Source organism: Misgurnus anguillicaudatus, chromosome 20, assembly GCF_027580225.2.
Source record: "Misgurnus anguillicaudatus chromosome 20, ASM2758022v2, whole genome shotgun sequence".
Classification (NCBI taxonomy): Eukaryota; Metazoa; Chordata; class Actinopteri; order Cypriniformes; family Cobitidae; genus Misgurnus; species Misgurnus anguillicaudatus.
In genome coordinates this window covers 19,494,055-19,506,630 of record NC_073356.2, presented here as the reverse complement: position 1 = coordinate 19,506,630, position 12,576 = coordinate 19,494,055, and the positions used below count along the sequence as shown (strand labels likewise).

General features: G+C 38.3%; 1 protein-coding gene across 1 annotated transcript in view; it reads right to left on the bottom strand.

Moving 5' to 3' along the window:
• Nucleotides 1-481: 481 nt before the first annotated feature.
• Nucleotides 482-12,576, bottom strand: part of nxph1 (neurexophilin 1) — a 38,917-nt gene continuing 26,822 nt past the window's right edge. Inside the window, exon 2 of the mRNA XM_055220644.2 lies at nt 482-2,372. Within this exon, the coding sequence (XP_055076619.1) occupies nt 1,608-2,372 (765 nt within the window). The 3' untranslated portion in view covers nt 482-1,607. The remainder of the gene's footprint in view (nt 2,373-12,576) is intronic.

The following is a 12,576-nucleotide window of genomic DNA, read 5'->3' as shown; positions in this document are numbered from 1 at the left end:
GGTAAGAAAATAAGAAAAAAACAATACATAAAATAACACAAAAAAGAAAGTCGTGCCACAGACACAAAAAACTGTATATAGAAATTTGTGGGACTGACACGAAAAAAGCTGAAATTCGTGCCATGGACACGAATAAATTAATCAAACTTTCGTGACTATAACATGACTTTCTGTGAGATCAGTCTGTACGAATTACTCACCTAGTAAAATGGTTACAAATTGCCACGAGATGCTGTAATGTTGGCAACACAGTATGTTGTATTTCCTTATGACTTTCCTTTTTTAGATTGTGGAAAAGTTACAAAATATTTTTTATAGTTTGGTTTAACAAGCAAATGACTTTTGATTACAATTTAGTTGTCAAGCATTGTAGCATGTAAAACTATAAACTACATACACATATATATATATATATATATATATATATATATATATATATATTTTTTTACAGAGCATTTTGAATAACTCACAATAACAAAGATTTCACCTGATAAAACTTTCAGTATTTTATTCATTTGTACATCTCCGCCCCCTTGTTCCCCTGAAAGTAAACATGATCATACAGATGATAAGTACTTCTAATATATATTTTTGACAGTTTTACAGCCCCTGTACAAGAGCGTGGATTTCATGGAGTTCACATCTACATCAGCAACATCAGTTTCTTTGTCCGAGAACCAAGAACAAGCATAGATGGGATGGGGTGCTGGGAGAGATAAAGTGAGAGAGAGTAGGGTTCGGGTTAACAGACAGTGAATGAAGGCATATACAGAAGCAGCTCCATCAGGATCAACTATGTACAATACAAACCATTCATACAAATTAGGCTCTAGGATATAGAATTCATTACATTACAGTGTTTTATAAGTGACAATGAGCGAGCCCACCAACCATTCCTGGATCTTATTACACTACAGGAGTGGGCTAATCAATCCAGAATTATTACAATACATCTTCTTTTTAATTGGTAGAAAACATGCCTGTAGTTAAGGCCTGCTCATAGCCAGCAGAACGAAGCCATTACGTATCACCTTATCTTTGGGTCTCATTCTGGGTTTTGTCTCTGAAAAATGATTTCCAGGGTCTTCAAAACGGTGAAATTCTGCGGCAAACTACTGGCTAAACAAACTAAATCACATCTACACTTTTGTGGCCTCTAAGAAACACAGTTACTTATACAAATAAACCAATTCAACATATATTCTGAGAAATCAAGCACTTGCACTAAGACGATTTGTAAAGTAAAATTAAACAAAATGTCAAAATCAGCTACGCCATCGACTGTGGGTTTATATGGTAATATAATTAACAGCTTAGAGATAAAACAACAGCCTAAAACCATTAACAGATATAAACAATAAATTAAATAAAATGGTGCAATAAATTAAACAAAAAAACAAAAGCACAAGATTATGCCCTTTCAAGAAAAAATTGGTGTGGTACTTGTGCAAATAGCCAAATTAGTTTTTTTCCCAAGTTTGTTCGATATGATCCGGGCCATGTGCGCACGGTAAGAGAGTTTGGGGACGTGTATTTGCGTGGATGGGGAGAGAGAGCTCCATCCGCTGCTTCTTCTTGTCCTTCACATGGGGCATCAGCAGCAACCATCAGCCAGAAGGGAAATAAGGAGTATCGCTGTGGTAGTTATAATCTGGGCAGACTTTCTGGACTAGCTTGTAGTCGGTGCTGTAGAAGGAGATGTAAATGCAAATGACTTTGAAGGGCTTTGAGCAGAGCCAGGACACGTGGCTCTGCGTCTGCTCCTGGTAACATGTCTTGGACGGGTCGAAGTTGCAGAGCGTGTTCTTGGAGCCCCTCTCCACCTTCTCGTATTCGATGCGGCAGTTGAAAGACTTGGAATCCTTGGCGTCGATGACCGACTGCTGTGCCGTCAAGTCAAACTCTACGATTTTGGTCGGCGGTACCAGGCTGACGGACACGTTGCCCTGGCCTGTCGAGTTGTGGCGGAAGTAGACGCTGAAGGTGCCGTTGCCGTGATCGACGATCTTTCCGGTGATCAGAAGGTTGAGCTTGACCGTTTTGATGTTGGAGTGGAAGTCGCCCCAGCCGAACATTTTCTTGAACTTGCCCGTCTTGACCATAGGCCGCCGTTTGGCTCTAGGTCTGGAGTCCTGCGAGTCGGTGGTGTTTCTCAGCCAGTCCCACAGGTCCTGTTCAGAGTAAGGCTCTGGAGTGTCATAGTGCAGATCCAGGGCTGTTGCATTTTCCTTCCCGTGAAGAGTCTGTGATAGAAGCCGACTGATGGACAAGTCCTTACTGCTTTCTGTCCATATGTGCTTTAGTGTTGACTTGGGGCTCCCTGATTTGAGCAGATCCGACTTCCCTGGAATCGAACCGTGGGCACTTGAAACCTGAAATCAAAATGGAGAAGATGTTATTTAATGCTTTTTAAACTAAAAGGAGGCACATAATGGGAAACAAGCAAGCGTTTCATTTAGTGCCGTCTGACACGAAAAGTGAATTAAGTGGATATTACTCTTTGATTCGGGAGATATTGACCACTCATCTGCAGGCACCCACTCAACAGGCAAATCAAATGGATTAGGACGGTAAAAAGATAATCGATCAAGCCTGCAAGGTTCAATTTGAAACAGAGCTAGCTGACAGAAACCTTGTGGGAAATGGTTCATGGCGTGGCGAATGAAAAGAAGAATACAGCAATCAAACTCGTCTCCTCCTCAACATTGTGCGGTCGGAGAGGAGACCTCCATCGGCTCTCCCTCAAATAACAGCCGGTTATTTTTTGAGTAAAGAGCAGACTATTAACCAGCCAGTGCTCTTTGAATTGATGATTGATGAGGCACTGGGTTTTCTCCATTTAGTGCCGATGAGTGGAATTAGGTCCAAACAGGGCATGGCGGAGCTACGTGACATTGATTGCCTGATTTCTACTGTAAGACCTGACAGCAGATCCGTCTTGCAGTGGTTTTGCATCTGGAGGGTTACCCCTGGGATCGATAGTTTGAAAATAAGGTCTCGCTACCAATCATGCTGACCATTTGGACAGAATTGCCTCACAGCACGTGCGAGCGCGTGCGTGATGCCGGCCCACTTTAAACACTGCGGCGGGTGAGGGAGTGGGGCCGGGTGGCTCACTTAAAGATTTCACATTGAGAAACTGAAAGGAAATCGATAACTGACTTTGAGAGTGTTTTGAAAATGCAAATTAAGAAAAGTTTTACTTGCTGGAAAGCATGCTGGGCCAGAACTCACATTAATGAGCATTTTTTATAAAAATTACAAATAGACCAAAACATACAATTTAATAAATGTGCAACATGCACCTTTACCTGGCGACAAGTACACACACTTCATAATGATGAAGAGCCCCGGGGAAGGAGTTTAAATATCTTTCAGAGGCAACTAATGCAGATCAATTACTCTTTCTCATGTATGGAGTAAGAGAGCAGTCAGGTCTTGCCCCATACTAAAGCAAAAGTAATACGTTTTGCACTCCGGTAACATGATTAAAGACAGAGTTATTATTTATTAATGGCTAATTACCGAAGGGGCAATCCAAACACTCCAAGGCTGAACAACTTTCAAGAAGTTATTTGGTGTGACGTTCACTGCAGCTTGACCGAATAGGAGGACCCTCACATTGATAAATGAGTTATTATTATGTGATTATCCAAGCTTGTTTTAACCAAATGCTGAGGGAAACTTGCATTCATCTTTATGCATTCATCATGGTTATCGGTTCTGTAGGTTCACACAAACTTTGTGTGAGAAATGTTACCTTTAAGAGATTCAGAAGGCTTTGAATATAGCACAAGAGTGGTAAAGTGGTTACTATTTCTCTACCGAAAAACATAACAGCTTACAGGAGTGCAAAAGTTCACCAACAGAAAAAGAAACGGCTATGGTGTTTGCCTTACTACAGTATATGCCTATGGCTTATCTATGCCTAGCTTTGGCTAACTTAAAAAGCTCACTCACTGGCAGCTAAACACTGGCCTGGAGTCAGTTCTCCTGGGCACAAACCTGCACATATAGTGGATGTCTGAACACGATGGGCTCTGATCCAGCTCGACTGCCGAAGCTTTATGGAGCCAGCTGCAGTGCTCACCTGAGGCAACAGTGCATCTGGTAAACACATTCGGGGGGAAACACGGCCAAGCCCTTCCCACCTCACCCGCCGACAGCCGGCCAGCCAGGCACAAACAGCTGGGCTCCCCCAGGCACAACACCACATCAGGTCGGCAAGAGCAGTGTGTGTACATGAGTTCGCATGCGTGGTGTGGTGTCCTAATGAGTCTGAAACTTATAAACTTCAGGGCTGAATGGAACTCAGATCAGCGCCTATATGGCTATAATCCTAATCCAAGAGCAGAGTCTCAAAACTTCTGCAAGACACAGATTAAACTTTTGGCAATACATGAAGGTGTAATGTGTTTAAGCGGCATCTAGTGGTGAGATTGCAAATTGCAACCAACTTCAATTTCGAAACGCAATGAGAAGCTACTGTAGTTGCCACAGAACTAACATGTTGTTGTCTGAGACAATGTAGGGAAAAAACGCGCTCTTAGAGCTACTATGGAGTGGAGTAAAGTATGCAGATAAAAACGTCTCATTCTAAGGTAATAAAAATTATACAGTTCATTATGTACAGGCTTTTTCACACCACTGATAATATAGTTATGTATATAATATTGCATTTCTGTCAAGAGATCCGTCTTAAAGTTACACAATGCACTTTTAACAGACAGTGAAATTTCTCTGAATATATAAGATATATACATCTTAGATATAATTCCCCTACGGAAAGTCCTAGAAATCTTTCAAATGTCACCATTAAAGTTTCAGAAGATATCTCAAGTTCACAAACTGAGCTCAGATCTGCCATGTATGCAATTTAGTTTGAACGTGCTCCTGTAGATCTCAGTGTTAAAGCATTGTGTTGGCAGCGCAAAAAGGTCATGGTGCGAACCCATTCTGATACTGTAAGTCGCTTTTGATAAACGCATTAATGCAAATATAATGTAATGTAAACTACAATTCTCACCGAATTGACCTAAATTCAAACGTATATATACAATATTAACATGATCTCACGGAAATTCGTGTTATAGTCACGAAAATTGTGATTAATTTATTCATGCCACTCTGCACGAGTTTATAAAAATAGTTTTTTTGTGTCCATGGCACGACTTTCCTTTCAAAATTTTTCCCCCTATTTTTAAATCATTGTCGCTTGGGGTTAGATTTGGGTTAGGATGTACTTTTATGTATTGGTTACTAAATGTTTTCTTCTGCTTTTTAAACTATTCTCGTCTGGAGTTGAGTCTGGAGTTGGGGTTTGTGTTAGGATGTCTAAAGTCGTGCCACCGTTACGAAAAACGAATTATAGAAATTTGTGCGAGTAACATGAACAAGACATTCGTTCCCAAGGCACAAAGAAAGCTGAATTTCGTGTCAAGGGCACAAATTAATGAATCACATTTTTTGTGACTATAACACGATTTGCCATGAAATCAGTATAATATGTATATATATATTAAAATTTACATTCATTTTACAGATTAATGCATTACAGTTCTCTAAATGCATTTGAACAATTTCCTTATTTCTTTCTAACTTTATTTATCTTAAGAAATTTTTGTAGAAACATCTTTGGCCAAGTTGATACTTACAGGAAACACAACTGAGAACTTCATCATATATAAACATTTGAAGATTAAAATAATCCTTTGAGTTCATAAAGAGGTTAAAACTAAAAGTGCAGTTTTATTAAATTGTGTATACATAATGAAACAATTAAAACCATCAAAATCACGTCCATTGCTTTTTGCATTGAATATAAAGTGATTTAGAGGCAGTTCCATGCAAGTGAAGTTTAAATTCATTTTTGAACAAATCGTCAAATATCTTATTTTCTGAATTTTAAACAGTCATGGCGTATAGATGTGTGACAAATTATAATTGAAAATTACACACTGCAAAATAGGGAATTAAAAATGTAGCGAGCAGATTGACAAAGTGACTGTATTTAACCTTGATGCACGTGCTATATGACTGACTGCTCTCTCTAACAGCAAGATGCTTGTCTAGTATAAAGAGCAAGATTTTGGTCATAATTAATGAAGGCAGATTAAATGGAATAATTACACACACTAATTCTGCAAAATGCAATTAAGTTATTGCCACACATTTGTGTTTCCATTTCAATGTTAATTTGCACTAATTAAGGTATTAATATGCATCAATATGTCAACTTCAATGTTAGCATTTTATTGACACATTGATTACTTTGGCAGTGCTGCTTACTTAGTGTGTTACACATTACAGTGTAGTCTTTCAAAACAATTGTGCACTTCTTTACAACCAGCCTACTGAGGAAAATTATAGTCCAAGGTATAAGGTTTCCTCCAACTTTACATATTATGTGGACTATATAGTTATATGGATTGCATAACTTCAGATAAATAACATTTAAATAAATAACACATTATTTTTACCAGATTTATCTATATTAGGGAGGATAAATCGTTGCTGTGTAAGCTAACTGTCTCTCTGAAAGGATTAATGTATGAAATAACAGGTGGACTTAAGGCCAGCTGATAATGCCCATTGTGATAAAAGCTTTTGTTACATGACAATGGTAACAGAATAAGCAGGGTAAGCAGATATAAACCTGTATATCCGAAGAACATTGTCAACTGTGACCCTGACCTCAGATTGTACCACGTACCTTTATACTACTGAAATATAGTCAGAGCAGAATTATAAAAAACAATACAGATCATAATGTCTGTCTGACAAAAACGTTCGAGTGAAAATGGTCCTTATCAATAAAACCGTCGAGGCTAAAACCTCCACCGTGCAAAACAATGTGCCATAAAACCTCCCAAACCATGAGAAGATGAGATAAAATAGTGCAGTTCAATTTCCTTTAACCCAAAACCTAGACACTTAAACAAGGTTCCTCATGATGCATGAATGGGAAAAGAAAAAAATTAAGGCTGATTTTAAATGAATCCACTTCTTAGCAGGCTCTGCTAACCTCGCTCCCTGCCATGTACGTTTGGCTTTGAGGAGTTTGAAGTATTGCACAGGCCCATTAGCGACATAACTAAGCACCATGCTTTAGGACGGACCGCTGGGACTGAGACACGAGAGGCTTGCTGTAAGTGTTGGACAGCTGCTAAGCAGCCCTGCTATATCAGGCTGTGGCCATGCACTAGAACCGCCTAATGGTGTCGTAAGACGGCTGTTAGACGCGCCATTAAAGTGGGCCGTCACGCTCGTTGTGTATATCAGTGAGTGTGCATTTGTAACATTGAATATTGGCTGCCCGATACACTGTGAACGGTAATGTAAAACAATAGACCAGACAGTACAGAGTCTCACTGTTAGAAAACATTGTCAAAATATGTACCCCAGCTGTCACCTTTAAAAGGTCCTAATATGTACTATTAGGTACAGATATGTGTGTATATGTACTTTTCAGAGATGGGAAGTAACGAAGTACAAATACTTTGTTACTGTAGATTTTTCTGGTATCAGTACTTCACTATTTATTTTTATGACAACTTTTTACTTTTACTCCCTAAAATTAAACACAAATATCTGTACTTTTTACATTTTGAAACCAGGCTCGTCACAGTTTAAATCTGTATTTAAAAAATAAAAGAAAAATATCAGGTCAGGAGATTTGTCGAGTTCCCATGCGATCTCTCCCTCCGCCCCTGCACATGTCCGTGAGTCCGCATTTCTCTGACACTGGCCCATTACATCACACAGGTAAGCAGTAGCCCTTCCAAGCTCCTATTTCGGTGCATTTTTCTTGGCTTGTTGTTTAGATGTGTGGTAATGAGCAAATACTCAACTTTATGCCTTTACAACTTTATTTAACTTGTGTCTTGCTAACATGCATGACTCGTAAGCAGCTCATGTAATAAGTTAGCTAAAGTTTTGGTAATGCAATAAGCATATAATTCCCATACAGGCTAATGTCCTGTACTAAATAATCAATTTACAGTACAATAGAGACACAAAAGGTGGATACAGTTTGCATCTAATAATGTCATCCTCACCACATGCAAATTATGCGTTAACAAATTAAAATGCGCTAATGTCACGTGCATACATTGGACAAAGCACTGCAGGTGAATAAGATAAACTAAATAACTAAGGCGTATCACCACAGAACTTTCCTAGTTAATGACTTTTCTATTGAAATTTAAATATACAAATTAGCATGTTTTGGTTAATTTAGAAAAAAATACCTAGGCTTAAAACAAATACCATCTAACTGTGATGTTTCATACACTAAAATAAGACATGGAACATGAACAAAATACACAAATATCTCAAAACTTCATAATTTTGCTAAAGAAAAATACCATGGTCTCTGTGTGAACTTATTACTCTTTAGAAATCTGTATGAAACAATTTCATAAGTGTAAGGGAATTAAAACAAATGTGTAAGGATGTCAGAGTTGCCTTAATATATTTAATGTTTCTTTAAATAGGACATTTCACAAGACTTTTTAAGATGTCAAATACATCTTTGGTGTCCCCAGAGTACATAAATAAATTTCTAGATCAAAATACCATTTAGATAATTTATTATAGCATGTTGAAATTGGCACTTCCAAAAATGCCATTTTGGGTGTGTCATTTAAAATGCAAATGAGCTGATTTCTGCATAAATGACAGTGCAGTGGTTGGGTAGTGCAGATTAAGGGGCAGTATTATCCCCTTCTGACATCACAAGGGGAGCCAAATTTCAATGACCTACTTTTTCACATGCTTGCAAAGAATGGTTTACCAAAACTAAGTTACGGGGTTGTTCTTTTTTTTAAATGTGGTTAATATAAGCACTGGGGACCCAATTATAGCACTTAAACATGGAAAAAGTTAGATTTTTATGATATGTCCCTTTTAAAAAAAATCTTGAAACAAATAATTATGAGAAGTGCCCTTTGTCACAGACAAAGATGAGGAATAATCACCTTGGTTTAAACGTAAAACGTGCTGCTTCATAAGCTGAAATCTTTATTTAAATGAAGTGCATCAGTAATTTTACTTTTACAAGAATATTTTTAAACATGAGTATCTGTACTTCTACTTAAGTAAAGGATGTGTGTACTTTTATATTTGAGGTACTAATAAACTTTCTTTTGAGGTACTAATATGAACTCTTTAGGTGCAACGCTTTTGAAAGGGTACAGGCCCAGTGACAGCTAGGGTAAAGATTTTGATCATTTTTTTTCTGCAGTGTACACATTATTAATACTACTGAGAAGCCCAGTATGAGATGTATTTTTAGATGTCTTTATCATTCACAAATCTTACTGTGAAATGTTACAGAAACTCCTCTCAAACACATTACTAACAGCTCAACCATAGCCCTTAAAAAGAAAAAATGTAAATGAAAAGACACATGGAAAATTGTATTACAGTGCACTTGGTAAACTTGCGTGTATTATATCTTGACAATGCAAAGGTGTTTCACAATCTCTAAAATGTTATAGTGAGACTTTAGGATTACAGTGTACTACAGTACTGTATATAGACATGATGTATTTTTAACAATACAGTGCTTTTACCTGTTCCTCCCACACCGTTTCCTAAATTGCAGTTAAAGGATTAGTACATTTTCTTAAAAAAAAATCCAAATAATTTACTCACCACCATGTCATCCAAAATGTTGATGTCTTTCTTTGTTCAGTAAAAACACAGAAAATATGTTTTTTGAGGAAAACATTCCAGGATTTTTCTCATTTTAATGGACTTTAATGGACCCCAACACTTAACAGTTTTAATGCAGTATGTTTAAACTGAGTTTCAAAGCACTCTAAATGATCCCAAACGAGGCATAAGAGTCTTATCTAGCGAAAAGATTGTCATTTTTGACAAGAAAAATTAAAAATATGCACTTTAACCACAACTTCTCGTCTTCCTCCGGCTGTGCGACAAGCCAGCGCGACCTCGCGTAATTGTGCAATGGCGTCGAAAGGTCATGTGTTACATATATGAAATGTACATTTGCGGACCATTTTAAACAATAAACTGACACGACATTCATTTGTATCATTCGACATACAACAACGTCGGAACAGTCCTCTTTCTCCACACTTGTAAACACTGGGGGGTAGTTTCGCATACGTCATCGTGACCTCTTGACGTGATGTATTACGTGAGGTCGTGCTGGCGCTTCACAAGACCAAAGGAAGACGAGAAGCTGTGGTTTAAAAGTGCATATTTTTTATCGTTTTGCTTGATAAGACCCTTATGCCTCGTTTGAGATCGTTTAGAGTCCTTTGAAACTGCAATTTTAAACTGCATTAAAACTGTTACGTGTTGGGGTCCATTAAAGTCCATTAAAATGAGAAAAACCCTGGAATGTTTTTTTCTCAAAAAACATAATTTCTTCTCGACTGAACAAAGAAAGACATCAACATTTTGGATTACATGGTGGTGAGTAAATTATCTGGATTTTTTTTTAAGAAAATTTACTAATCCTTTAAAACTGCTAAAACATAAAAAATGTCACAGTGGAATAAATTTATATTTAGACTTACATTTATGCTTTTGGCAGACAGTTTTAATGCAAAGCAACTTACAGTGCATTTAATCTATCTGTAGATGTGTTCGAACCCATGATGATCTTTGCGTTGCTAACACAATCCTCTACCAGATGATCAACAGTACAAATATTTGTGCTTCTAGAAACACTGATTAACATTATAGGTGAATTAAAAATGCAAAAACTGAAATGTAAAATGTGGTTCCATTTAAATATAACTAACATCACCTCAATACTATTCCCAAGGAGAAACCCACCGCTCTGTTCCTGAGCAATGCAGATTTTATTGAGCCAACTTCGCTGCTGAGCACTTATATTTACTGTGAAAATCTTGAGACTAATGTGGCCTGAGGCTCCATAAATCAAAGCAGGCTTCCCTTTGTCAGCATCGCAGATGGCCCCGCCGCCCAATCACCCCAATTAAGAGCCGAGAAAGCGAGAGAGGAGAACACAGACGCGGCAAGACGAAGAGAGGAAAACCGAGCGTGCGAAAAGAGAGAGAGGAAGAGAGGGCACCTGTCCTGCTGTCATATTCGAGGGTCCTCCTCTGATCAGTGATTCGGGCCTTCCTCTTAGCCACTACAGCGGAGAATTAATGATGGCAAACAAAAGCCAGCGCCGCTCTCCTCACAGCTATTTGCGGGAGACTTCGCTCTCTACCGCTCTCCCTCTGAACTAATCCTCAATGTCACACTTAATGAGATTTTAGGCTGGAATAATAAACTGAAGCTGTGCTGCTCATCTCCAAATGATTTTTTTTCTTCTCCTATTCTTTATTTTTCAGACTTGGATCTGTACGGTGCCATTAGACACCTGCGGTAGCTACATGTGCAGTACAGTGGATTGGGTAGAAAATTGTCGGTGTGGTGGATAATGGGAAGAGGCAGCAAAGACTAGATTCATTATTTAGTACCCACATTTCTAAAAAACCAAAATGGTGATAATGAACCGGTGATATTTTTATTTGATTTTAAAAGCAACATTTGATGTATGTGCCTGTACTTGAGTTCCCATGCAGCACTTTGTTCGCAACGGAAAGGTGATAGATTCAATAACAGGAACAGATGTAAACATTGTGTAGATTGTATTCTCTGTAAGTCACTTTTAATAAAATGACCTGTCAAGTGCATAAATGTACAGACTGATGAAGTCACTTCCTGTAACTTCATGTGACACCCATACCCTTTAGCAGGGGCACGATCAAGTTTTAGAAGGATCTCTTGACAGAAATGCAATATAATATACATAACTATATTATTAATGGTGTATAAAGGCCTTACATAAGGAACTGTATAGTTGTTATTACCTTAGAATGAGCCATTTTATGTACATACACTGCGGGTCCCCTTACATGGAAGTCACCGTCATGTTTCTAAAGTAGCCCTAAATGGTCAAACTGTTTTATAGAGATTGTTTTGTCACTGCGTTGTCTCAGACGCAACATGTTTGTCCTGTGGCGGCTACTTTAGCGTCTCTATGCATTTCGAAAGGGAGAGGGGGGTTTGCACTGACCCATGATTGCAATTTTATTAAGACAATGTTTAGCATGTTTAAAAGTCTGTCCCCACAATTTGAGTATGTCAGGTCACGTCTGACAAAGGCAAAAGCTGAACCCCACACACTGCTTGAATTATAATATCTCTTTAAACAGGAAAAAAGTCTGCTTGGTGTTGTGTGAAGTGTATTTATAAGTGCATTTTTCTCCGTTTGGTTGAAGTGGTAAGAGGGTTCAAGAGTCAGGTAAAGAGTAGAGCTCTCGAGGGGGGCCGCCATTATAATGCACACTCGTCGCTCCAAATCAAATTAAGCCTGTAATCCAATAAACTGCCATTTCTGCTGCAAGTGACCCCACAGGACCTCATTTCAAATCCGTGACAAGCTTTAATCAATATGATTTAGTGGTTGAGGACACAAATAATTCAGGCGAGGAGAAACCAAGCAGCGTTTCAATACTGTCTCTGCACTGCACAATCCGTGGCAACGTTTTACAGATGGCCTGTTGTGTGTTACAGTGCTGCATT